Source organism: Megascapheus bottae, chromosome 20 (assembly GCF_031878675.1).
Source record: "Megascapheus bottae isolate mThoBot1 chromosome 20, mThoBot2.hap1, whole genome shotgun sequence".
NCBI classification, from domain to species: domain Eukaryota; kingdom Metazoa; phylum Chordata; class Mammalia; order Rodentia; family Geomyidae; genus Megascapheus; species Megascapheus bottae.
Genome location: NC_143528.1, coordinates 1,914,442 through 1,941,856, shown reverse-complemented (window position 1 = coordinate 1,941,856; position 27,415 = coordinate 1,914,442). Strand labels below are relative to the sequence as shown.

Below are 27,415 nucleotides of genomic sequence, written 5' to 3'. Positions count from 1 at the left end.
CAAGTGAGAAAATCCCCTCATAATCCTGCCTGAGAAGGAGAAACTGGTTTTGGGAGGGTGACTCCACTACCAGGGTACTATTTTGGCATCTCCTCACAACTCACAGACACCATTTCAGAATTTGTAAATGATTTCCCCCAATTTCTTCCCTAAAAACTACCCTTTTATCCCCTCCCCTAAATATCTGTAAGCCAGATATTACCTGCATACCTGTCCCTCACAATAGTCGCACCTAACACATTTTCAGCCTCTCTATAGACCCAAGAAACTCAAAACTTCAAAAGTGTGTGTGTGTGTGTGTGTGTGTGTGTGTGTGTGTGTGTGTGTGTGTGTGTGCGAGTGACTGGACTTCAGGATTTCACATTCTTATTCAGCTTGTTTGCTAATCTCTACCATTTCTGCCACATCTACAGTCTGGCATTTTGATGGTATCTAAAGATGGAGTTTCAGATTTTTCTGCCTTTTCTAGCTTTGAACCTTGATCCTCAAGTCTCAGCCTTCTAAGCAGCTAAGATCACATGTATGAATCATTGGGGCCTAGCTATTAGCATAGTTTATTCTTAAGACCCAACCACAGGAATAGAGGCTGGGCACAGGAGCCCAGCACCTGCCCCAGGTGGCCACTTGCAAGATAGTAGAAGCTCGTCTCTCAGTCTTGCTCTTCTGTCCAGCAAGGAGTTAGAGAAGGATCATGGAAGAGTGTAGATCCCAGGAGGTACCTAAGCCATCTCTAAACATGATCCTACAATAAGGATGGCCAAGGTCATGTAATCCTAGCACTCCAGCATGGAGTGAACATGCATAGAGAACATGCAGCTTGTCACACAGTGGTCCTGCCCTACAAAACAACAAGCAGTTGTTTATTGTCTTTTCAGTCATCACACTTATTCTGTTACTCTGTCCCTTCAGCATGTCCCAGGCACTCATTTCTGTCTGGCCAGAGTACCACCTGCTTCTGATAATCTCACCTAAACCTCTCAAAATCATCAGACAACAAAGCTGGAGACCCAAGGAAGCACATGAAGTATTCTCTCTCAATCTCTCTCCCTCCCTCTCTCTCCGTGTGTGTGTGTGTGTGTGTGTGTGTGTGTGTGTGTGTGTGTGTGTTGGGGCTTGAATTCAGGGCCTGGCTACTGGCCATCCTTCAGCTTTTTGCCCAAGGTTGATGTTCTACACTTGAGCTACAGTACCATTTCTGGCTTTTCAGTAGTTCATTCAGGGTCTAACAGACTTTTCACATCCTGACTGGCTTCAAACCACTACCCTCGGAGTAGCTAGGGTTTTAAGGTGTGAGCCACCTATGCCTGAGAGGTTTTGTTTGCCACTAGAAATCAAACTCAGCAGAATGCAGGTTGATTTCATTCTCACTCACTGTGCCCTGACCCCACCTTCCAAATCACTCAACATGCCCAACCCCCTGCCAATTTCATTCAACAAATGTTTCTTTTCAAAGAAACCTAAGCTGGCTGCTTCTGGTTCACTTCCCTCAAACCTCATCACAGCCTGGCTATGCTGCTGCAGAGACAATCTGGAGGCCCTGCCCCCTCTGAACCAGGAAGCCCCAGATGCCAACGCTAAGTGGCACTCAGCCACAGGAAGGCCCACGCAACAAGAACAGCTCCTGCACATGTGGACTGTGCCAGCCTGTCCAGGCAGCCACGCTGGGAATGACAGCTCTAGTGACAGACAGTGCCTCTTACACGGCAAAGCTGTAGTTCAAATATTTATTGTATGTGTCTGGCTTTCACACGGAATTTGCAACCTGTCAGTCACTAATGTTTACCTTGGTAGAAATTCACGGGGAATCTTAGTCTGAACAGGCCCAGAGTTTATTTTACTGCCAGATAAACAACTTTCTTTGATAAATCATCCGTGTGACAGTGTTCCTGAAAGACTAAACAAAGATTTCAAGCACAAATCCATAGGCCTTTGAGAAGCCTTCCAAAGCTAATGCATGTTTAATTGGCTGCTCAAGCAGGCTGGGGCAGGGCAAGGGCCTGACATTTCTTTAGCCATTTGTTCTCCTTGAAAAAAAAAAAAGTTCAGATTGGAGCTTCTGGCTCATTTTTGCAAAACTGGATGAAAACTACCAATATTTAAATGCTCCTTTGCTTCTGAATATAGCCTATTTGGGGGGTGGGGGTTTGAATATCAAAAGGCAGCTGTTGGAAAAGAAATAGGGAAAAGGAAATCTGCCCCCAAGGTATTGCTTGAGAAAAAGGGGAGGGAGAGGGCGGTACACCAGCACAAAAGGACTCTAAACCCTCTATGAAACAGACCCCAATAAATTATGAGGGAGATATATTAGGTCTAAGATTTCTTAAAAGCACACAAAAACACAAAGAAAACTTCAGGGGGCGTGTCCTGGAACTGGTATAGAGTCTGGCCTAATTGTCTAATGGTTTCTACGTTGTAGGATGATTTAAGAGTGTCATCTAACTAAAATCAGACCTCCTTCACTTCCAGCTGTGCAGGGGAGGAGGGGGGCCAGATTGGGGTATGGGGAGTATTTGTGTTTTTGTGTTTGTTTTTGTTAACTACAGTACCTTAAAGCTGCATGAAATTTTAAAAGGTTTTCCAAAGGGGTCTTTTAAGAGACCTTCAGTTTAATCTTCTTCTAACCATGGAATTAACCAGAACATTCCATTCCAATTTTTAATCCACTCCCTTCCCCCCACCCCAATAAGCTGATTCCATGAGTGCTTAGTCTCCGCCTTGCCTAGCTAGGCTTCATCTTGAAATAGTTCTTTTCACTAAGAGATCATTATTATGAATTGAATAACAGCCATATTTCAAGAACTGGAAATAATTAATTAATTAACATAGTAACATTGGAATTACCATCCAAATTTTGCAAATGGTGAAACTAGGCCCAGGGAGGCTGAGACTTTCTGGTGGGTCGCTCAGCTTGAAGGGCTGGGATTTGATCCAAGTCTGTCTGGCCCAGAGCCTGCCTGCCTTCTCCACCAAGAAGGAATCCAACAATAGCTGAGCTCCTTCGGTGTGTGAGACACAGGCATCAGTCCTTTTAAATTCCACACTCAGAGAGCAAATGCCCCTTGCCTAGGAGCAACTTCGACACCCCTGGCAGGGCAGGAAGTGACATGCATGAGAACACCAGAAGGTGAGCGGGTATGCAATCTGGCCTGACTGCAGGGCAATGCTGGCAGGAGGAAAAGCTGTCAGAGGTCGGGATGGAGCAGCCTTGGACAACCGACTATCTCCTTTATCTTACGCTTCTGTCTATAAAAGAGAGCATGAACTGGATGATCTTTGAGGTCCTATTCAACTCAGCCTACATCTACAATGGCAAACTGGTACAGATGAACAACACGGCCCAAAGAAATAGGCAGCAAGCCTAGGCTGTGACTAGCTTCTTATCCTTCTTTCTCACCTTCACCAGAAAAAGCATCATAAAAGGTGCACTTAGGAGCAAATGCTTCTAATTGCTGTCTTCCTCCATGAGAGTTAGTGGACACACGAAGAGATCAAGATATATCCTTGTTAAACTATGACAAACACACAAGGACAAATTACTATATGACCCTACCCCATGAGGTAGTTGGAGATAGAAACAGGGCTGTGGAGAGGGGGCAATGCTAATGTTTAGTGGTTACATTACAAAGCTTCAGTTTAAATGAAGAAAAATCCAGAGACGGATGGTGGAGATGGTTGTTCCATAATGTGAATGAACTTAATGCTACTGACTGAACAGTTAAAAATTGTACATTTTAAATATGTTACCACAAAGAAAAGGAGGAAAGGAGGAAGAAAGGGAGGGAGGGAGGGAGGTACAGGTTAGTCAGAACTACTCACAACCAGAGAATCACAGAACTGCAGGTTGTTGTACCTTCCAAGAACACCTAAACCATCCCAAGAAATAACTTCATTAGACCTGGACATAACTGCAGACCACAGAAAGCAGGTATCAGCTGGTCCTGATCCAGCCATCATGATATCCCTAATTCTATCTTGGGACAAGGAGATGCACCCATTTCAGAATGATGCATAGAGATCACATGTGAAGGGCTGAAAAGAGAATTGAATTGAAATGCTGACAGCAGAGGACAGTACTCTAAAAACCACCCCTCATTCTTTTGGTGAAATCCAGGAAGGAGACCTCAACTGCCAGACCTCTGGTTACTTCCATCTCCAGGGCACTGAAATGAACATCTACTGCATTGAGCCTGCGAGATACTATTTCAACTCATCTGCTCCTACAACAATCTCTACCTGCACATGCGCTACCATCTCATTGTGAGAAACCAGGTTGTGACTGTGGTGATTTCAGGAGGTTTGCATTGTGGCAGGAATGCATAGGCCTCTTGGAAGGAAGCCAAAGAAAGTGGATGTGCAATAGCCCATCCATGAGTCCTGGATGCCTGTGTCCTTTCTCATCCTTCATTACACTCCCATTTGTTTTAAAGATACTAGTAAAGTGAGGCTCATTGAAATTTTACCAGTTAAGAGTCAGGAACTTGGGCCGGGAGTTTGGCCTAGTGGTTAAAGTGCTTGCCTAGCATGCATGAACACCCGGGTTCGATTCCTCGGCACCACATACATAGAAAAAAAAGCTAGAAGTGGTGCTGAGGCTCAAGTGGTAGAGCTCTAGCCTTGAGAAAGTCCAAGGACAGTGCTCAGGCCCTGAGCTCAAGCCCAGGACTGGTATTTTAAAAAAAAAAAAAAGAGTCGGGAGCTAGTGACAGAACTAGTGACAGAGGAAGAATGCCCTAGGCTCACCAGAGAAGGGCATTTGGCTCTTTATGCTTTTTCCTTGTGGCTCATTGGTGTGTGGCTTTAGCAGAAACAGCCTAGGGGCCCATTCTTTGGGCTGGACCCCAGGTTTGGGCCCCACTGTGAAATATGAGTCCCTAGATGGGCAGGAAACTAACATTCCAAATATCCTGCCCACTGGAAAGCTTTGAGGTACTCAGATTCTGCCGTGGCCTCTGCACTATCTGCACACTTGGTGCCTGTTTAGAATAAGCGGTTCCCCCTGGACCCCAGACTCCATCTCTAGTTGCCAACCCCATGTTTTCTCACATAAGCAACACCACAAAAGCTGTTCAGATGTTCACAGATGAATGAAAGGGGTATGTGTTTTATAGCTCTCTTTTACTGTGTGTACCAGTCCTGGGGCTTGAACTTGGGGGTCTGGGTACTGTCCTTGAGCTTATTTGCTCAAGGCTAGTGCTCTACCACTTGAGCCACAGCTGTACTTCAAGCTTTTTGGTAGTTAATGAAAATAAGAGTGTTATAGACTTTCTTGCTCAGATTGGCTTCAAATCATGATCCTCAGATCTCAGCCTCTGGAGTAACTAAGTTTACAGGCATGAGCCAGTTATTTTATGGATCTTCAATAAGACAATCAACAATAGGACCAACTGTTTTCAGTGTGCCACCTGTACCACTGGGTGGCAATTCCTTCTTCCCCATCTATTTCATTTTACTTTGACCTAACTAGATTTCTAGATGTTAGGGCTGTTTTTCATGTACACACATAACACCAATTACCCCAAACAGCGCAGGCAGTTTTCCCGAAATTAACAAACAAATGTAATATTCACTGGCAAAGAAGTTCTCTCCTTTACAAACAAGGAAGTCTAATGTCCAAGTCCCTGCCATGTCCTGTCCTTTGCATGCCCTTGTGACAAACTCATTTTATGCCTACTACATATGAGACACTGTGCCAGGGTCTATTTAGGTACAAATAAGCCTTGTTTTTTGTTCACCATAAGACTCAGATTTTCTTCACATTTAGCATTAAGTATGTTTTCTTTGTCAGTGGTGCAAATCAAATCCTGCATCTTACAGTGAGCCAGCATCTGCCATCAGGTAAAATGTGGCATGGGACACAGAGCTTGTTCTCAAGTAACTTACAGCAGCTTCAGTTACTGAGCTGGCAGTAGCGCTCCTTATCCTTGAGAGGAAATTCAAGGTTTAGTTTGGAAAGGCTGAGCCTACTTTTTGCAAGAGAGCATACTACCCTGCTCTGCAGAGTGAGACACTGTCTTTTACACAGCACCACAGCCAAGTATCTTGAGAAACCTGTGAAGCAGAGTGAAGACAGGCATGCAGAGGTGCTAGGACCTCAGAGAACATTTCTTCTAGGAAATGCTCCCAAATGCTGTTAGAGTAGATTTTTTTTCTTTCCTATTTGGCTAATTTTAAGATGCAAAGCACAGGTTTTTTTTTTCTCTTGATGAGGAAATATATAGGCAAAATGAAAAGTCCTTCTAGAGGGCAAGGAAAATGTCTGGGGGCAAAGAAATCTTTTCCACAGCAAGAAAACACAGGACTGTAGAAGTTACCATCTGAATTTTCAAGCTTAAAAAGCTAAAGAGGCTGATCTCCCTTAGCAAAAGCTCTATATTTCATCAAAAAAAATGTCTACCAGGAAAGCTTAGGGGGTTATAGGCTCCAGAAAGTGGCTGGAGGCCACATTCTAACCTCAAAGCAGTTATAAATCAGATCTACATATCCCTGAGGTAAACTAACCTGGGAGGTTGGGGGGGAGAGGCAGTGGAGGAGGCTGTGGGCACTGAGCTGTTAACAGCAAGATTCTTAGTGTGGCAGCTTGCAAATTCTGTTCAAGAGGCAAATGGGGCAGGCACCCTGTTGTCATAGAGCAGGAAAAAGCAGAGAACAAAAAGCAGAACTGTGCGCCCTAACTGAAACACAGCAGGAGACTGGACACCATGTTGAATCTGGAGACTTTGCACCATCTAACTTTTGGCTTCCCACATCTGGTACTTGATCCAAGCTGATCCAGCTGCATTCCTGAGCATCCATACACAGGCTTTTCTGCTGAATTTTCCTCTGTTGGGGGAAAAATGTGCTCTAAACAGAGGGGTAGAGTGCAGGGGTAGAGAGAGACAAACAGCCAGAGAATCCTGCCAGAAGGCTGAAAACCCACAGTGTCCAGGAGAAAGTAAAGTGATTGGGCATGCCCAAGTCACATAGTGACTGTGAAAATCTAAGGATGTGCTGGCAGAAAGTCTGGTGTGCATGCTGATCCCACAAGGAACACACCTCCCTCTTTCTGGAGCTCAGAATGCCTTCCAGCAACTGATGCCTCCCCCTTTGCAAGGCCACTGCTGTGGGGAGTCAAACATTCTTTTTCTTCTCTGTTGTGTGTCAGTCTGCATTTTCAAATGTCTTTGTTTCCTAACTGAATCCCATCAGTGTGGCTGACTGCCTTGCTTACTTGAAATGAAGGCTGGCTTCTCTAGGGTCCTAAAGATACCATTAAGCTCAACCCCCTGAGAGGGAGTGAGAAACTGGGAGGAGGGGAATTCAAAGCACTGTTTTGTTTTGTTTTTTTTAAGTTCACAAGAAGCCAAGCACTGGTGGCTCATGCCTGTAATCCTAGCTACTCAGGAGGCTGAAATCTGAAGGACACAGTTCAAAGCCAACCTGGGCAGATAAATCTGAAAGACTCTTTATCTCCAATTAACCAGCAGAAAAGGAAAAAAAAGCTGGAAGAAGTAGAGTTATGGCTCAAGTAATAGAGTGTCATCCTTGAGGAAAAAAGCCAAGCCCTGAGTTCAGACTGCAGTACCAGCGCGCGCGTGCACACACACGTGCACACACGTGCACACACACACACACACACACACACACACACATGAAAGAACCTCACAAGCACAGATCCAAGAAAGTTTGTGTCTAGCAAAGTGGCCTAGCACACCTCATCTTCTCACTAGGCAGAGAAATACATCAGGGGTGAAGGTCCAGTCACATTCATCTTTGCAGAGGTGGGAAAGGCAGGGCCAAGTGGAGTGAAAAATCTCCAGGAGGATGTCAGTCTCCTCATGTACCAAATAAGAGGACTTGGTATGATGGCCTCAAGGTCCCAGAGGACCTTATGACCAGAAGAAGGAAATAATGTCTGGGCTGAAAAAGGAAATAATGCTCTGGACACAGTCCAGAGCTAATCACACTGATAAAGCATCCGGGTTCACAGTACTGGATGGCTTGCTGAGTCAGCAAGCTCCCAGGCATTCATGCCAGGTAAGTTACCAGAGCCCCCTTTAGACTTCTGCCTTACACTCTAAGCATTCAAGCTCTTCAACCCAAATCTACCAATATATCTATTTTAACTGTCACAAAGCCTTGATGGACAGGGAGACTTGATGACAATTGGGGTTGGTAATTTCTGAAGATTCTGAGCTTAAAGATGTGGTAGCCTGTTTTCCTTCTCTTTTTCTTTCTCTTTTTTTGGTCAGATCCTAGAATCTGAATTCAGAGCCTCACCTTTGCTAGACTCACTGGGTGCTAGTTGAGCCATGCCTGCAGCTCAACTTTTTGCTAGTTATATCAGAGATGGTCTGTCAGATTTTTCTGCCCAGGCTGTCTTCTAAGTTCAGTCCTCCAGATCTCAGCCTCCTGAGTAATAAGGATTATAGGTGTGAACCACCAGTAACTGGTTCATGCAACTCCTTTCTTCAGCTTCCTAAGACCACTTTGGGCCTTGATTTTCCCCTATCCCTGTCTACAGCCTGAGTTATAAACTGAGTCATAAATACCTAGCAAGTCCCTGATTACTGTTTGGTTATGACCTAAAAGTCTTAAAAAGACTTAAAAAACTTAAATTTGTCTTGCTGTAGATAGGTACTTTGAGGTTACAGTGTAGAGGCCAGTGTTTTGTACTCAATAAATGTTGAGTAAAGGGATACATGCATAGAAATGATCAGACACACTAGACTTTGAGTTTCCTGACAGGATATTCATCACCTGCCAGTCAGCTCTATACACTGGATTCCAGGGGCTTCCATCACTCTTCCCCAAGGAGCTGAACCTGATTAAATTACCTGAACACAAAGCAGCACCCTCTAATGTATCCATTACCTCTCAATTTCTCTAGAAATGTGATTCCTGAATTTTGAAAATGTCAAGGGGCCAACTTCTAAGTGTGAGTGGTGTGATTTACCATATTTGAAGATCAATGAAATTCAAAGAGCAGTTCTTTAGTTGTCTTCCAGTTATCCTTTGGGATCTCATCCATATCTGAGCTTGCTCTCCTGCAGGCTCACATAAAAAAAAAGTCTTCTTGCCAGGATATTGAAGAGATTTATTTATGTCTTTGTTTCCTCTATGTTCAAATATATTATTGGGAAATGAGCCAATATACCTTTGTAAATGAAAAGCTTGTTGCTGAAATAGTATGCCACAGACTATTGAGCAGGACACCTGCTTGACTCATTAGGAAAGCCCAATACAGCAAAAGTGTTAACATTATGAAGCAAATATTAAGCCAGGTGCCAGTGGTTCATGCCTGTAATCCTGGCCACTCAGGCAGCTGAGATCTGAGGATGAAAGTAGGACAGTCCAAGCTGTCTCTACTCTAATATCTAACTAACCAACAAAAATCCAGAAATGGAGCCCTACCTCAAGTGGTAGAGTGCTACCCTGAAGCAGAAAAAGCTCAAGGATAGCACCTGGGCCCTGAGTTCAAGCCCTAGTACCAAACACACACACACACACACACACACACACACACACACACACACACACACACACACAATCAAATGATAGGACCATTAGTTACAGGAAAGGACAGACTACATTCTTCATCACCACGGATGTCTTCAACTCTATGTTCATTTTGTAGTACAACAAGTCAGGCACGGTAGTTCACACTAGTAATCCTAGCTCTAAGGAGGCTACAACAGGAGAATCACAAGTTCAAGTCTATTCTGGGCAATAGAACAAGCCCTTGCCTCAAAAACATAATTATTTTTCAAATAAAATTAGGAATGACAGCGAGGATATGACCCAAATCTCAGCAGTGGAATGCACTAGAGACCAATTGTTGGCTGGGGGTATTATTCTCCTCCGAGACCCGGGGCAGGCAGGGACACCTAATGTCAAAATAAAAGCCACAACCAAGGCTCCTGAGGCTCTCTGGAGTTGCAGGTGCTGAAGGGAATTTTCTTCCAACCCAGAGTGATGGGAGATAAGGGAGAGCAACCCCATTCTTGTGATGTCAGCTCTCAGTCTGAGTGTGTGTGAATACCATGATGAATAATCTCCTCAGTCTCATGTGTGCTCCCACATGTGTGTGACTTACCAGTACCCTTTCTTGTGCTTTGTCACATCTGATGGATGACAACACAGAGGAGCTGGTTTCGAATGAACACAAAGCCTCATATTACCTACCTTTATGTCTTTCCTAGTGGGCGTTTCATAAGAAATTCAACCTCAGGGACACAATGTAGAAATTAGAAAAAATGTGTTACTCAGTGTCAAGCTGTCCTGGGCTGTTTCTCTACGTCCATGAAAAGCAGAGACAGTGGGAAAGGAGTTAGCCCTCCAAAATGATGCCCTTCATGTTGAGTTTTCCCAGGGTAGAGATGCCATGGTGTATGGACCTAGGTGTTCGAAATGTCCCTACATAGAACTATGCCCAGATCTGGTCCCCAGGCCTGGACTAGTCCTATTCCAGGAGCTGCAGGTACTGATGGGAAATCTTTCCACCCTGAGTGATAGAGGACAAGGGACGAACATCCCACTCTTGGAAGGTCAATTCCTTTGCCTTTGACAATGTGACTGCCCCCAACCACCTCTAAATCCCCCAAGCATGGAAATCTCCCCTCTTAAGAAGACACCCTAGGTAGAGTAGTGCTGACACCTAGGGGTGAATATGAAAATGAACCCCAAGGAAAGAACCCACCAAAGCCTCCTCACTGGATCACTGAGAAGGGGCCTTCTTACAGCCTCTGAAGATTTGGTGTGATCCCTAGCTCCTATCTAATTGTCTCTAAATCTGCCTCCATTCACTACTTATGGGTTACCCTAAATATATACAATGACTCATATTGGTTTATTCTCTCCCTGACCAGAGCCTTCTATCTGCTTGAGCAAAGCAGAAATTAGAAAAAGAGGGAGATGGAGAAGGAAAAACTCCATGGAGATGCACTGTCCAGAAGAAGGCCCCAGAGGTAGCCAGGAATGCTGTCTTACCAAACTCGCTTGCACAAAGATGCTCAATGATGGCTTCAGATTTCAATTCGTTGTCACACGGGGGACACACAGTTGTTCCTAAGAATTAAAAAAAAGAAGCAGAAGTTGTAAATTATGGGGCTGGACAATACTAGGGAAGTGACAGTTTTAAGGAACAGGTAAAGTAACTACAGGTGTTCTAGCATTTCAGAAGGATATCCTGAGAATCAAAAAAAGAAGGGCTCTTAAGCGCAGGATCTAAAGTAGGGAAAAGGCTCCTTGAAAAGTGTTCATCTAAAATGGCACATGTTCCCCCTGATATGGGAAAGTTAGATTTAAAGTACAATGGGATATGACAAATTATACAGGATTCCAGATGCTCAGAGTAACACCAAAAGAGGATAGTCATAGGCGAAAATCTCCAAGTTGTGACACCCAAACACCTCTTCGTACGTATAACATACTGAAATGAACGCCAAAGATAAAGAAACAAAGGATCTTTCCTTAGTCTTTTCCTTTTCTAAGAACTCTTCCTTACCTCATCTACGGTGTACACAAGGGCACATCTGAGGGAAGGTGGGAAAGAGCAGAAAATCAGTGGAAAAAGGTGAAAAGGGGGCAGCAATGAGCCCCACTAGCCCCACAGGAAATTCATGAACGTGAACCATACAACCCGTGGACAGAGATGGGAGAGGAGCAATGGGAGAGAATAGGGAAGGAAATGTGCTTATTACCTGACATATGTAAAGGTAACCCCACTAAAACAACACCTCTAAAACAACAATAAAGTAATTAAATTATTTTTAAAAAGAAAGAAAAGTGTTGGTCTACTGGTGCAGAGTACAGCGCAGTTGATTGAATTACCACCACCAAAAGTTCATGGAGCAAGCCTGCTGCTATGAGTCCCTAGAAAAAGTTGGCTTAGAAACAAAGATAGTGCTTTCCTGTCCTTCCTTCTTTCCCTAAAATAAAGGCATCCAATTCCTGTCCCCTTCTTACCTGTAGACAACGAAAGAATCAGCTCATCCTTTGACCAGCTTTCTAGAAGCCAGGAGAAAAGCAAACTCATCAGAGCTTCAGCCCCAGGGCCCTAAAGTCCCCTCTCCAAAAGGCCCATTGCAGTAGTGGCCTGAGTTGAGCAGGAAGCCAGCAGCTGAGTGGGGGTGGGATGGCCCACCAAAAGGGAGGGCAGAGCTGGATGGGGAGGGGACCTTAGAGGGTCTTTCAGAAAGGACTGGAAGGGCTTTGAAGAGGTGAGTTCAGATAGGCAGGCATGCCACTGGGAGGTTGCTAGGCCCCAGGGGAGGAGACATCTGAGGCCAGAACCAGAGGCCTCCTCCAAGCCAAAATGCTGTTGGAGCTGGGGGAGGGGATAAGAGGTGCCTCTTTCACATAGAAGAGGAGAGTCCTCCAGGGCCAATGGAAGTGTCATGTCATCACTGGCCTACTGCTCCTTCTCCTCCATCCCCTCCTCCTCCTCATCCTCCATTAAACATGGTGCTCATCAAGGACCCAAAAAGCACCACAAATTCTTTAAAACACACGCACACACGCACGCACGCACTACAGGGAGGCTGAGCTGGGCTCAGATAAAGAGCACAGGACATTTGCCTGAGATGGATGCCAAGGAGGCTAAAAGGGCAGGACAGACCAAGTTTGGTAAGCCTACCACCTTTTCTTCATCCTCTTCTTCCTGTGGTTCTAACATGTCATTTCCCTCCCTGTGGACTCTCTATGACTCTTCCTCAAGGTAGAAAAGGAGGGAGCAGCACCACACACCCAGATTCCTGCCCCACTCTGGACATAACCTCTTCCTAGACCTTTTCCTACAGGGCCTAGCATAGGCCATGGCCCTGTCCTGACAGATTTCACTTACAGTGTTGTAATCAGAGCCAGACACCTTTCAGATTCTTGGGGCAGCAAGAACCACACTCCAAACAAAGGTTGGCATGACTGCCTTTAGGTCAAATGTGCTCTGCACAACAAACTGTGCTCTGCACACACGACTTTTCAGACCAAGACAAAACCTTGCTCGAAATTTTCCTTCACCGTTCTTACTCCCAAGGAGAGTAAAACAAGGTAAGAAGTCCTACAACTAGAAAGGACCATGCGATCTCAAGCAGGAGAATAAAAGCATGCTTTCAGGTTTTCTTTGTTTTGTTAGCTTTGTGTTTCTCTTTGTTTTTGTAAGTAGAAATTATCACCTCTGAAGGTTCTAGGAATGTCATATTAGCCAAAGTTAGAGCAATGTGAATACAAAGCCACATGTCATAGTCCCTATATACTCACCATATCTCCTTTGGATCTGATTGGCAGCCAAGTGCCTGCACTCAATAAAGGTGTTTTTCTTAGTCCATGAATTTCTTTGGGATATTAAGGACTCTTAGTAGCAAGAATTCCCTACTGGGAGCTATGTGTTTTCAACATGGCTCTCTGTAGCCTCCATCTTCTCACCGCCAGACTCTGTTCTGAGATGGTTTAGCCAGAGAAAGGAAGAGGAATGTGTAAGGCAATATTTATCTGTGCCCTTGTGTCCTTGGGGCCCTGCAGGCTGTGCTGCCAGAGAAATCCATCCCAGCTCCCCTGAAAGGGGACTCATCTATGGTTATGAGATGTATTTAAAACAATGTTAGGGTATGTGAACAAAATCTAAAAATCTTGGTATTTGGTTAATATTAATATTTTACCAATATTTAAAGGAGGGTAAAGGAGAAAGGCAAAGACTGCAACTGAGATATGTCACTCTTTTAAATGTTTTTAAATGAGTATACACACACATGCACAAAAGACCTTTTACACACTCAAATCTAACATATACAAACATCATCTCTCTCACACATACACACACACACACACACACACACACACACACACACAAGATCTCTCTCACAAACAGGATCTCTGTCTCATACCATTTGATCTTTCTCACACAAATGTCAAGACCTCTTTCTCACGCACATACACACACACACACAATATCTTTCTCTCCCACACATGATCTCTTACACACACACTGAAAATCTCTTACACATAAAAAATCTCATACAGGGGCCGGGAGTTTGGCCTAGTGGTTAAAGTGCTTGCCTAGCATGCATGAAGACCCGGGTTCGATTCCTCGGTACCACATACATAGAAAAAAGCCAGAAGTGGTGCTGAGGCTCAAGTGGTAGAGCTCTAGCCTTGAGAAAGTCCAAGGACAGTGCTCAGGCCCTGAGCTCAAGCCCAGGACTGGCAAAAAAAAAATCTCATACATACACATACAAGAGCTCTCACACACATCTCTCAGGCAGATACAAAATCTGTCTCACTCACAAGGTCTCTCTGTCTTTCTAATACACACATGCAAACTTTTAATACACTCACTAACCATATTTTCCCTGGCCAGATCACTGAGTGGTAGAAAGGGACTCTAGGGAAGAAAAAAGGGCATGGTAGCCTCTACAAGCTGTATCTAAAACACCTAGGCAACTTTAAAACATGACATGACTAAGAATACAACTGCACTGAACACTAAACGGACTTGTTCCTACCACTCCCATCATTAAATCTGGCAAGAAAGGGGAAAAACAATTTTTGTACTGGTCTAATGTAGAGGCAAGATTTAGGAATCACTTTCCTGGAAAAGAAGTGACTGCCTCTCCTGTAACAGAAGCCCTTGTAGCTTGGGTATCTGTGTTTGGGAAAATGCCTTTTGACTCATTACTCATTATTAAGCTTATCCTTCATAAGGAAGGGCTACTCAATACCCTTAACATTCCATGTCCCCCAAATGCGAACAAAAACCAACTTAATGTACGCAAAGATTGATACTGCTTTGAAAATTTGATTTTAATGCCAAAGAATACAACGAATAGAGGAAAAGTAAATAAGAGTAACGCATGTAATAGAAAATATATTTTTTTAAAGTAGCAGCTGTGCAGTTCTGAGGACTAGTAGTTTGATAGGTCTCTGCCTGCTCTCAACACACACACACACACACACACACACACACACACACGTATACCCTTTGAGAATACATGGGGTTTCTCATGGAAAGTTGAAATCTTAGAAGAACCATGAGCCTGAGCTCTCAGAATTGCTCGCACCAAAATCGCAGAGGAAAGAAAAAACACCTTCAAGCCCCATTGCACTCCTGACTGATTCTCCCCAGGCTTTGCCTTCCATTCACCAAAGGTGGATGACAACTTGAGCCCAGAGGAGGAGAGAGAACAGTGAACTAGCAGCCTCCAGCACAAGCTGTATGGAGTCTGGTGATGGTGGAACTCTCCACTGCAAGGCAGCCTTTGGAGGAAGGGGTTAAGTTGGAGGATTCTTCCCCCTCAGTCCCCTCATCCTCTGTTTCCTCAGAGATCTCCACTTTAGTTAGGCTCACCAATGAATGGTCCCAGAAAGGGGTTAACAGTGAACTCAGTTCAAAGAAGCCTGGCCATAGCCTCTGGGCAGAGCCTGCTTGACCAGCAGCAGGTCCAAGGCAAGGAAGCTCTGCCAACTCAAGAGATAGCTCCCCACCTACACATCAGGGGCTTTGATCAGCGGGATGAACGCACCTCTCTCCCTCTCAAAGCACATCACTTTCAGGGAAGTTCACTTTGAGAGCAGAGGAACTCCGGTAGTGCACACAGAAGGCTACTGCCACAAACCTCCCCAGGCCTCTGCCACTCGGTGTGGAGTATGCTGACCCCGGTCCCTCCCTGATGTCAGCAAGGATATATTCAGAGGGCTCCTGTGATTTACTTCATGCTGGCTGGGATGGGGTTGGGAGGGGGCAGCAGGTGACTGCACACCCCTCTTTAAAGCATCACCAACAAGTTAAAGAACAAAGGCAAATTCTGCTCTCACAAACGAACAAACAAACAAACAACAACAACAACAACAAAAACCCACTGCAGAAAGCACGGGTCATGGCCTCCTGCTCCAGATAATCACCTGCCCATCTTTGAGTTCAGTCCCTACTTTGGAAGAATTCAGGATTGAATTCACTCCTATAAAATGAGGCCACCAGGCTGGGCTGATAGTGAGTTTTCTTAGTTTCCAGATTCCCCCCCCTCCCCACTCTTTAATTGCCTTTTAAATAGGAGGGGCTCGGAGAGGACCCTCAGGTCCAGGGCTATTAGGAATTTTCAAAGTCCAATTTGCAGGTTCCTACCCCCTCTGGAAGAGATAAACAAAACGCTAATTACATTTTTATCTTTCTAATTACCTGAGGATTTGAGTAAATGAGCGTGGGGGAGGGGTATGCAAAGATAGGGCTGAGAGATTTTCCACCCCCTAAATCTCCCCAACTTACAGCTAGCCGTGAGGTGAAACGTACAAGTCTCTGCCGTTTTTTAAACTCCCCCCCAACCCCCCGCCACCGCCGCAGACTTAGAGGTATTAAAAAACAAAAAAACAAAAAAAAAAATCAACGCTGCGCACAGCATTCTCCTCTTGGGGAGAGCTCTTTGCTGAAGTTCTGGTGTTTTTCCTGTGGAAACATCCCAGTGGGACGCTAGAAATAATGATAATAATAATAATAATTTAGGTGGGGACTGGAGAACGCACTTTTTTTCCTTAAAGCACCAGGCTTTGTTTCAGGTACGGAGAAGGCGAGACTGGATCCCCAGAAGCGCAGCTCCAAGGAGCGGCCCCGGGGCACAGCGGCTCCCACGCAAGACCGCGGGGCCATCGGGGCGCGGAGAGGCGCAGGGCGGGCCCTGGAGCCCCCGGGGACCTCTCCACCGTCCCCACACCTGGCGCGGCCAGCCCGGGGCCGAGCCGGGACGTGGTAACCGGGGTGCCCGCCCCGCGGCAGCCCCGGCGGGTCCTGCGGGTCACCCCTTCCTCACCTTGGGGCTTGGAAGCTTCGGTGGCATTCGGCGGGGTCATGGCGATGCAGACGTCGCCCTCGGGGAACTTGTCACACTTGAGCATCTCGGGCCAGTAGAAGCCGAAGAACTGCATGACGGGCTCGCACGAGTCGCGCACGGCCTCGCAGAGCCAGCGGCACGGGTAGATGGGCCGGTCGAGGCAGACGGGCGCGAAGAGCGAGCAGAGGAAGACCTGGGTGCCCATGTGGCAGTTCTTGTTGAGCAGGGGCACCCAGCTGCTGGCCTGCTGCTTCACCTCGGCCATGGTCTCGTGCTCCAGCAGGTTGGGCAGCACCATCTTCTTGTAGCCCACGTTGTGGCACAGCCGCAGGTCCACCGGGATGTCCACGCACTGCGGCGGCTTGGTGTAGAAGCGCCCGCTCTGGTACGAGCCGATGTCCGACTGGAAGCTCACGTAGTCGTACTCGCTGGCCGAACCCACGGCCAGGAGCCCGGCGGCCAGCGCCAGCAGCACGCCCCAGGCGGCCCCGGAGCGGCCCCCCGCGCTGCGCCCGCCGCCCATGCTGGCTCCCCGCACTCGCTCCCGCGACGTCGGGGCTGCCGGCGCCGCCTTCACGCCCGCGTCCCGCCGCAAACTCTAGGAATCGCCCGGGGACAAAAGGCGCCGTCCCCGACCCCGTCGGGCTCGGCGACCGCGCGCTCCTGCTGGGTCTCCCGCGAGGGCTGGGAGGGCGGCCCTCGGCCTGCCCCGGGAGCTGCGGGGGAAGCTGGCGCCCGAGGCGAGCGAGGCGCGCGGGGACCCCGAGCCGTCCCGGCTGGCGGAGGCGCGGCGGGGCTGCGGGCGAGCGCGCGGCTCCGACTCCCGACGCGGCAGGACTGGAGTGCGCGGTGCTCGGGCGGCCGAGCCCGGGAGTCTCCCCGCGCAGCCAATCAGCTCCCGGCTGCCGCGAGCTGCGCTCGTTCCCCGGCCAGTCAGCTTTGCCATTAACCAATCGCTTCACTGGACCAGAGGGTTTGGTTTACTAGAACTAGACCCAGGTCAACACCCCTTAAAAAGTGATCAGAGTGAATAAAGGAGAGAAAACCAAGCAAAAAAAAAAAAAAATTAACAAGAAGGAAAGACCAGGAGTGGAGAGGCCAGAAGTGGGGGTGGGCCAGGAGAAGGTTGTACACCCTAGTTCATTTGGGTCCGTTTGAAAGAAAGCAAGGCACGGTCATAGGATCCGCAAATTTCAAGAGATTACCAGGGGGCAGGGGCAGTCAGAGCAGGAGGAGCTTGAACTCAGGGCCTGCAGCTTTTGCACTCAAGCCTGGCCTTCTGCCACTTGATCCACAACTCCACTTTCAACTTTTCCCTGGTTCGTTTGAGATAGCAGTCTGACTGGCTTTGAACCACCATCCTCAGATCTCAGCTTTCTGATGGTCCTTCATGTCACCTAGGCCCTAGGTCAAGGTTGCTCCTTATGGAAAAACGTTGCTCATGTGTGTGTTAGCTTTGGAAGTGGTGCACCAGTGTGACCACAAGTGCTTTAAGAAATTAGCCCCAGAGCCAGCCACAGGTGGCTCACTCGTGTAATCCTATAAAGTCAGGAGGCTGAGATCTAAGAACAGCAGTTTAAAGTCTGCCTGAACAGAAAAGTCCATGAGACCGTGTATCCCCAATTAACCACGAAAAAGCCAGAAGCTTTTTGGATTATATGATAGAATGCTTTGGGAGGACAGATTTTTTTTTTTGCCAGTCTTGGGGTTGGACTCAGGGCCTGAGCATTGTCCTTGGTTTTTGTTGTTGTTGTTGTTTTGTTTTGTTTTGTTTTGGGGGTTTTTTTGGGGGGGGTTGGTTTTTTTTTTTCTCAAGGTCAGAGCTCTACCACTTGAGCCTCAGCACCATTTCTGGCTTTTTTCTATGTATGTGGTACCAAGGAATCAAACCCGGGTCTTCATGCATGCTAGACAAGAACTCTACCACTAGACCAAACTCCCGGCTCCCATTCATTTTGTAAATAAAAATTTTAAAGTCTACTCAAGTCCTAGCTGACCAACACCATTTCGAGATGTGCATATGCATAATATACATTGACATGTTTGTGGTGCAGAAAGCCAAAACATCAAAAACACGTGTGTACCTATGACTCTATAGACATAATGTTTTATTTCATAAATTAATATTTCTATGACATACAAACCCTTAGCCTAATTGTGATTAAGTTCTAAATACTAAGTCCCAGTGATTGTAAATAGAGATTCCCTCCTTGAATACTTGTATGCTAAACTTGTCATGTAAAATATGATGTAAAAATCAATGTTAATAAATTCATGGGGGCTGGGAGTTCGGCCTCGTGGTAGAGTGCTTGCCTAGGATGCACAAAGACCCGGGTTCAATTCCTTGGTACTCCACATACATAGCAAAAAGCCGGAAGTGGTGCTGAGGCTCAAGTGGTAGAGTGCTAGCCTTGAGAAAGTCCAAGGACAGTGCTCAAGCCCTGAGCCCAAGCCCAGGACTGGCAAAAAAAAAAAATCAACGTTAATAAATTCTTTAAAAAAAAAAAACACGTGTGGCCTCTGTAAATATGAAGGTCATTGTTCAGGCACACATGCCACATGCACACCCAGTCCAAGGACCTTAACTCAGAACCCAAGATCCCTAGAAGGTAGAAGCACAAAGTGAAAAGTATCTCAGAAACAGCTCACTAGCTTCAGCTAACATCCAGGAACAGAAGTCTAAGTGTCACCCACTACCTCCCAGTTCCTGAGAAATCTTTGTATGTTTCAACTATCATGGAAAAGGAGGATTAAGTTCTAGACAGCTAGGAGTGTGAGCAGGAGATAGCAAGCAGTTTCTCAGGGTCCCTGGGTCCTTCAGCGTGGGTAAAGCCAAGGATGCTAAAACCCCCATCTGGGCAGTGTGGTATCACCCCATTTGGCAAAAGGACCACAGGCTTAGACTCTAGGAAGTGCTGTCTTTCTAGGCCAGCTTGTTTTAAAAAGCTCTAAGGAAGCATGCTTTAGACTCTGCAGGCCTAATTCCTTGATGGACAGATTCCAAACAAAACTTCCTAGAGTTTGTGAAGTACCAAGACTCTCTGTGATGTGTGTGCGTGTGTGTGTGTGTGCTGGTATTAGGGCTTGAACGTAGGGCCTAGGCACTGTCCCTGAACTATCTTTTGCTCAAGGCTAATGCTTGAGCCGCAAGAGTACTCTTAGTTGTTATTTTTCACTGGTTGATTGGAGAAGAGTCTCACAGACTTTTTGCCTGAGCTAGCTTAGAACCAGTCTTCAGATCTCAGCAGCCCAAGCAGCCAGGTTTACAGGTGAGAGCCACCCACACCCAACTCAGGGCTATTTCCTGAAAGCAGTTGTGGCCACATGGAGGTTGTGAGTGCACAGGGCAATATAGGAAACATCTGCAGGTCATCCACTTTTCTCTCCTCTCCAGGCCAATAAAAGCTGCCCAAAGCTTCCCCTAAAGAGAGAGGAATGAGGAAACAGAATATGGAGCCAAGCTTGGATGGCTAAGGGTTACTCCCATAGCAACTGGGCAGTGCTAAGCCTGAGGCACTAAGGCAAGAGATCAAGCAACTATGTCTCAATTCAAAGGTCATTTAGGGGAAAATGCTGTTGGTAGGGGGTCCTTCTCTCTCCTCTGGCCTGGCCCTAAGTTCTTAGCCAAATGTGTCTGTTTACTCACTGATTGTAGATACCTTATTTGCAGACAATATCCTCTCAACCCGCAACCCATACTTAGCTGACACCTCACTCATGTTTATACAATTTTCACAAATGACAGGAAGACTTGGATCAGTATTCTGGACTTGAATCAGTATTGTCACTAATAAATTTGGAAATGAGTCCTGGGTACTAATGAGGAGCTAATTTCCCAATATCCATTCATGGGAGAATCTTGTTTATGTCTTGTCACCCAGATTGACTATGATCACCCCAAATATCCATCCCCCTCTGCATCCCTTCCAGTAGCCCTCCTGCTACAGATTAGCCCTAGTGTCTGTATTAAGTACATTCCAGAGTCTTAAACCCAGAATATTTCTGACTCCTTCCAAGACTCAGCTAGCAAGGAAGACCTTGGGTCTCATTTTAATTCAAATTGCAATCTTCAATTCTCCAATGGCAAGTGTGTGTGTGTGTGTGTGTGTGTGTGTGTGTGTGTGTGTGTGTGGAGAATGTTCTAGAAGGCTCTTTAAGCATGTTATTGACCTCCCATACTCTGAGAAACTACAGGCCTGAGTAGGAAAGTTGTGGGCCAGGAGAAGGCTGTAACTCTCTCCTAGCTCCAGTGCTTTAAATGATGACAGGAGACACGAAGATTTAAATCATTCCTCCTTTCAAAGAAGGTCTTGATTTCCTCACACACCTCCAAGTGCCTGTACATGAAAATTGGAAATGTTTCATAACACTAGCTTAAGGAGGCATTAGTCAGTCTCCCCATGCTCAAAGCTGACTGCCAGGCCAAGCAGGGTCACTGAGGGGCCTCCCAGGTGCCTACCTGGTGGCCTTGTCCCACACACAGAGTTGAAACCTGGGGGAGAAGGAGCCTCCCCACCCCCTGTGCCTCCCTGTTTCAGGATTTTCAGGACACTCTCCAAAGACATATTTAGCTTATTCTCCATCCTCCAGCAGCTCTGTGCAGAATGGAGGGATGCTTGCTCATGGTTGGGCAATGGCTGTAGAAGACAGAGGAAAACATCCTGACCAAAAGTCAGAAAACACAGACCCAGCCTCAGTTCTGCCCTAACAGGCTGAGGCTCCCAAGAAATCCACTCCACTCCTCTCACGTTAGCTTTCACTTCTAAAGGAGAACTAACAATGTTTACTCGGCTACCCCTCTGATATAAAGGACATGAATTCCCAGCATCTAAGGCCACAATGAAATCGTCAAACAGTATTTGATGCAGATACCAGGAAGCGCAGTGCACAGGGAAGTTTTGCTCCGATGAGCTTCTTTGTCCTTCTACTTCTACGCACAAGAAATCTCAGGCCCCTTGATGCTGGAAAATGAGCCTTATCTGCTACTGGGCTTTGAAGAAGGCTGGAAAGAATCTTTACAAATCAGAGTAGAAGTCAAAGCCCAGCCTCGTGTGGGTGCCCTTCTGTATGGTGATGCCCATTATCACTGCTGGACCCTTCTGCTTCTTTGGTACATAGCTACACAGTTGAGGCAATCCACTAGAAGATTCTTCACTTTCTGAGCAGAAACTCTGCCATGGCTCATGAGATCTGCCCAGAATTAGTGCCCACCCTTATTCACCAGCAGCCTCTCAAAAGTAGTATTCCTCACACCCTAACTAGGGTGTGGTCAGTGTCTCTGCCTCTCTGTTCAGATGGAAACAGCTACCTCTCTCTCCTGATGAGGGGGCTTGTCTGCTGTTTGAAGCCCAGACTGTAGTGGGATCTTAACTTCTTGACATCTGAAGTCTCTCTGGCTGCATCTCTCACCACCCTAGGCTCCAGTCTCAGGGAAATGCTTCCATTTTCCCAGCCCAACTCACTTCTGCTATCCACCTTTGCCTGTAATTTTCTCTGTGATGCCCTACACTGCCTTTATATAAACTCCACTCATACAGTTTTCAGACTTAGCAAATAAAAATATAGAATGTCCAGCAAAATGTGAATTCCAGGCAGGCAATGAAAAATCTATTGCCTAAGTATATCCCACATAATATTTGGTATATAATTATACTAAAAATGATTTCTAATATTTTTTCTAAAATTCACATTTCCTGGGTGTCCTGTAATTTTTCTGGCAAACCCATTGATACCTGAAAGCATTTCTTTCTCCAGGCAGTCATACCTGGTTCTTTCTCTGCCCATCACTTTCTTCCTCTATCCCTAATCTGATAGCAAGTCAAGCTGGACCCCAGGGCCTCCCTGGAGCCAATTGTTGGATGGCGCACGGGAAACAAGGGAATGAATGCAGCAGGGAATGCAGCAGGCTCCTCTGGGAGGAAGGCAGAGCTGACAGATGCATGAAGGGGTAAAAGGTCTCAGAGGCCTCTGCTGGCAAATGGAGGAGTAAGGAGCAAGATAGACAAAGGACACTCTACAGCCAGCAAGCCACCTGGCTCTCCATTCTGTCTTTAGAGTTCAAGGTTTCACTCTCACTCCACAGAGCAAGAGGCATGGGCCTCTAGAAAGCCCCTTCCCTCTGATTATCTAGAAGTAAGAGTGAAGTGGGACATGCTTTGGCGATGGGAGGCCCATAAATCCACTGTCATTGCTTCAGGTCTTGGCAGCCAGCACCAGGAAGCTTGTGCTTATTTATCTAATCCTTCTTTGGGCACACCAGCTGAACTGCTTGCCTCCCAGGTTCCATTAGAGAACAACTCCCCTTCCTGACTCCAGCTGTGAACAGGCTCCTCTTCACTATTTCTCTCTCTGGGCTGCTCATGCCTTTAATCTTAGCTACTCAGAATGCTGAGATTTGAGGACCATGGTTCAAAGCCAGCCTGAGCAGGAAACTCTGTGAGTTTTTTTTTTTTTACCTCCAATGAACACCAAAAAGCTGGACGTAGAGCTGTGGCTCAAGTGGTAGGGTACCAGCCTTGAATGAAAAAACTAACAAATAATGCCCAGGCCCTGAATTTCAGCCCCAGTACTACCACACAAGTGTATACACATGCACACAACACACACACACACACACACACACACACACACACACACACACACACCTCTGCCGGAATAATTGAATAATGCATCCATCTTCTGCCATGGAGAGGCACCACTCACCAAGTTTAAGGCATAGAATCCCATCATGTCCCATCCAATAACCAGTTGCCTTTTTGCAGTCATTCTTGGTGTGCATTCTGTGCAATATCACAATTGGGCCTCACAAACAGCCTCTGAATGGGCAGGGTTTCAGTATTTCTGTCTGACAGAAGACGGGTTCAGAGTGGTAAGACCCTGGCAAGCAGCCCACTCACCAAAGCATAAGGAGGATGCCAGTCCCAGGTCACCAACACAATTCTCGGAATGCTAAATTCTGTTGACTTTGCAAAAGACCTGTTTGCTTTTTAGTAAATTGCCTTCGTTAAATGTCTGGAGTTCTTCCAGAACTTTCATGAGAAGACATACTATGTCATTTTTATCTTTTACATTTCCAGTCCCTGTCAGAGACATAGATGCACAATAGTTGAGCACTTAGTAATTGAGTCACTTTCTTGAGGCTGGACTTATGACCCACCACTGGCCAGTGAGAATGGATGGAAGTTGTAAGCAAAATCATAGCTTAAAATAGATGTCTTTTTTTTTTTGGTTGTGAGGCTTGAACTCAGCCTGGGCACCGTCCCTAAACTCTTCAGTTCAAGACTAGTGTTCTACCGCTTTGAGCCACAGCACCAGTTTCTGTTTTCTGGTGATTAATTGGAGATAATTGTCTCATGGACTTTAGTGTCCAGGCTGGCTTTGCACCACGATCCTCAGATCTCAGCCAAGATCTTAGGCAAGATCTATATTCTCTGATGCTCTCTCACCAGAATGTTTTTTCAGGAAGTGACTAACCAATGTAAATGGCACAGCTCTCTCATATATAGGCCCTTAGAACACCCTCCTGACTGCTGTCAAGTTCTGAAGGATCTAATTTTTTTATTACCTCCCAGGACTTGGCTACTCCAAGTGTTTTTTCCAGACCAGCAAATCAGCCTATTCTGGAAGTACAGTCTCATAGCTTCCACTCCAGACCTACTCAATTCTAGTTTTCATTTTAATGAGACTCCTCGGGGACTCCTATGCTTCTTTAAGATTCCTGGCCTTGGGGGTTAGTAAAAAATCACCTTGGATTTCCATCCCTCCAATCGTGACGTTACTTCTAAGTGCCACTGTGTCACTACCTATATTCCTTTATTTATCATCCAACTGGGGGAGGGAGGGTCTTCTTAGCCCTCACTCTTCAGAAGAGGAAACTGTTACAGAGACCTCCATCAGCCATTCAAGCATAGAGCATTCAGATAGTCAAATGAAATCAAGTTCTCGGGCAGAAAGAATGGACAAAGGAAGGTAGAGATCGACTCAAGGTCAGTACATCCAAGCATTTCTTCATCAACCCATCTCCAAAAACAAGCTTGACATGGTGATACGTGTCTGTGAACCCAGCTACAAGAGAAGGTGAAGGTAGGAAACTCACAGTGGGAAACCAGCCCTGAACAAAACCATCTAAGACTCTATTGAAAAACAAGGTAACACAAAAAAGGCTAGAGATTTGGTTTAAGTATTTGACTAGCAAGGACAAGACTGAGTTCAGCTCCCAGTACCACTCCCCCCATCCCCCAAAAATAAAGATTTGGCAGGCAAGTAACTTTGTTAAGGAGGCACCCACCAGGATGTCATACAAGAAGAGTAAGAAGGCCGCTCTGAGGCTGACTGCAGCCGCCAGAAGCCCAACAGACCTTGCTTTCTTCCTCATGTGTAAAACACAGACTCTGTGTGTCTGGAGGTATGGGTACCAGTCCAGCACTCACTCACTCTATCAGATTTAATATCTCTCAGCACAAATGGAGTCTTTTACCAAATGCTTCTAACACTTAGACTGTTACAAGTAAGCCATCGCTACCCCCACACCCCGGAAAAGCATAATTTGTCCATCAAGCCTCTTTTGTTCTTTCTTTAACTGTAGTCTAGACCACCAAATTGCTTAATACACACTAGAAAGCTCCATAAATACCAATTTCCCAAAGAGAGTCACTCAGTCCTGGAGTGCTTTCCAAGTTCTACATTAGTTCCTCTGGTGTAAAGGGGTTTGTAGCCATTTTGGTCTATAACTGGCTGCTCTCTAAGTCTTTGTGTAATCTTCACCACCATATCCTATGTTTACTTTTATTGCAATTATCATTGTCATCCTAACACCAAAATAACTATTCCTTTTGGAGGAAGAAATGCCCCCCACCACATCCTGCATGGTCTTAACCCAACTGAATCCCCTGGCATTGGGGTTTTATTCCTATCCTCACCCACACAGAAATTACCTCCTGGCAATTAATGGATATCTCATACATGCATTTTGTTCCGTTCTGTTGTGTCTCCTGACACTAGTTCAACCTGCCACTGGTGCTCTCTGAGCTGTGCTCTATTGCTTTGAGAAGCCAGATCAACAAATGTACATTGCACACATAATTCCATGTCCCTGGTTCTGGTCTGGATCAAATGAAGAATGAGGACTCTAATGTAATCCTTAGCCCTGGAGACGGTGGCAGTGGAGTGGGGAGGGGGGGTTGGGGGGAGCAGTGATAATAGAACTAAACATACAAACAAGGTCAGCATAGAGTTAGAAGGCTGGGAAATAAATGGTAGAGGTAGAAGTGAAGGTTAAAATAGGATAAGGTGATAGATATCACAGTGTTGTAGTTTGGTCCCCAAAAGCCAGTGCCAGAGGTTTGCAGGCCAGCCTCTGGTACTAATGGAGGTGGTAGAACCTGTAGGGGGAAGGGTCTAACGAAAGGAAGTTAGGTCTTTGCGAGTGGCTTTTGTAGGTAAGATCAGGATCCCGGGCCCTTTGCGTCTCAGGCTTTTTGAGGTCCCAGCTTTGTACCACAAGGTGCTCTCTGCCTTGACACAGGTCCAAAGCATCAGTCAGGTGCTCTTCAACTGAAACCTCTCCACCATACTGATTATCTCATGTGGGCTCAAATGGTGGAAAACAGTAGGGACGCAGTGTTTTTTATTGTTAGATTCATCTGTCATCGGCTTTCTCGTGATCCATCAACCCAGAAAAAGCAGCAGGCATTTTAGGGACACACTTCCAGAACAAGTCCAGCAGGAACCACACCCAGCCCACTGCGGCATTAGAGGCAAAAGGCTCTGTCTTTTCTCCCATCCTTCCTTCCTTCCTTCCTTCCTTCCTTCCTTCCTTCCTTCCTTCCTTCCTTCCTTCTTCCTTCCTTCATTTCTTCTCTCCCTCTCTCTCTCCCTCCCTCTCCTTCCCTCTCTCTCTCTCTCTCTCTCTCTCTCTCTCTCTCTCTCTCTCTCTCTCTCTCTCTCTCTCTCTCTCTCTCTCTCTCTCTCTCTCTCCCTCTCTCTCATACACACACATACTTGCATCAATTTTGTTTATCCCTCTCCCAGCCCTACCTACCCAGCTATCCTGAGCAAGCAGGCTTTCAACCTGCTGATTTGTCTCCCAAGAGCTGAGGACTTGTCAATGAGAGTAATAGAGGAAAGGTGGAGCCAGGCAGTGCTGCTGTGCAGAAAGGGGAGTGAGCTCTGAAGAATGAGCTCAGCTGGCACCAGGGCCAGGAAAGCCACACTTTCAAACCTCTGTCTTGTTAGGAAAAACACCTGAGCTTCAGGCCAGCCACATCCTGCCCTCGCTCCTTCCTCCCTTGGCTGAGTCTCCCTCTAGGAGGTCCAAGGTAGCAGAGCAGCCAGAGGTAAAGTCGTACTCAGAGAGACTCACACAGCTCTTCTTTTCACAGAAGCCTGAGAAACAAACGTTTGAGGGCCATCTCCCATCTACAAACCCCTCTTCCACTTGTCCTCATATTTCTCCTTGTCCAGGCATGGCTGACCCTGGCAGAGATGCCTGCAGATTTTTCAAAACATGCCCCTCAATCCCTCATCCTCTGGAAGAGAAATAACTGAATAAGAGAAGGAGCTGATGACTGCTCTTGCTGAGCCAAGGTGTGAGGGAAGTCAAGGTACAAGCAGACCAAGTATCAGAG

At 46.3% G+C, this 27,415-nt stretch overlaps 1 protein-coding gene across 1 annotated transcript in view; it reads right to left on the bottom strand.

The window, feature by feature from the left end:
* Window positions 1–17,557, bottom strand: part of Sfrp1 (secreted frizzled related protein 1) — a 44,043-nt gene extending 26,486 nt beyond the window's left edge. The window contains exons 1-2 of the mRNA XM_090353878.1: window positions 16,770–17,557; window positions 10,966–11,043 (exon numbers count right to left, since the gene is read on the bottom strand). Coding sequence (XP_090210004.1) covers window positions 10,966–11,043; window positions 16,770–17,313 — 622 coding nt within the window. The 5' untranslated portion in view covers window positions 17,314–17,557. The remainder of the gene's footprint in view (window positions 1–10,965; window positions 11,044–16,769) is intronic.
* Between the last annotated feature and the right edge of the window lie 9,858 nt (window positions 17,558–27,415).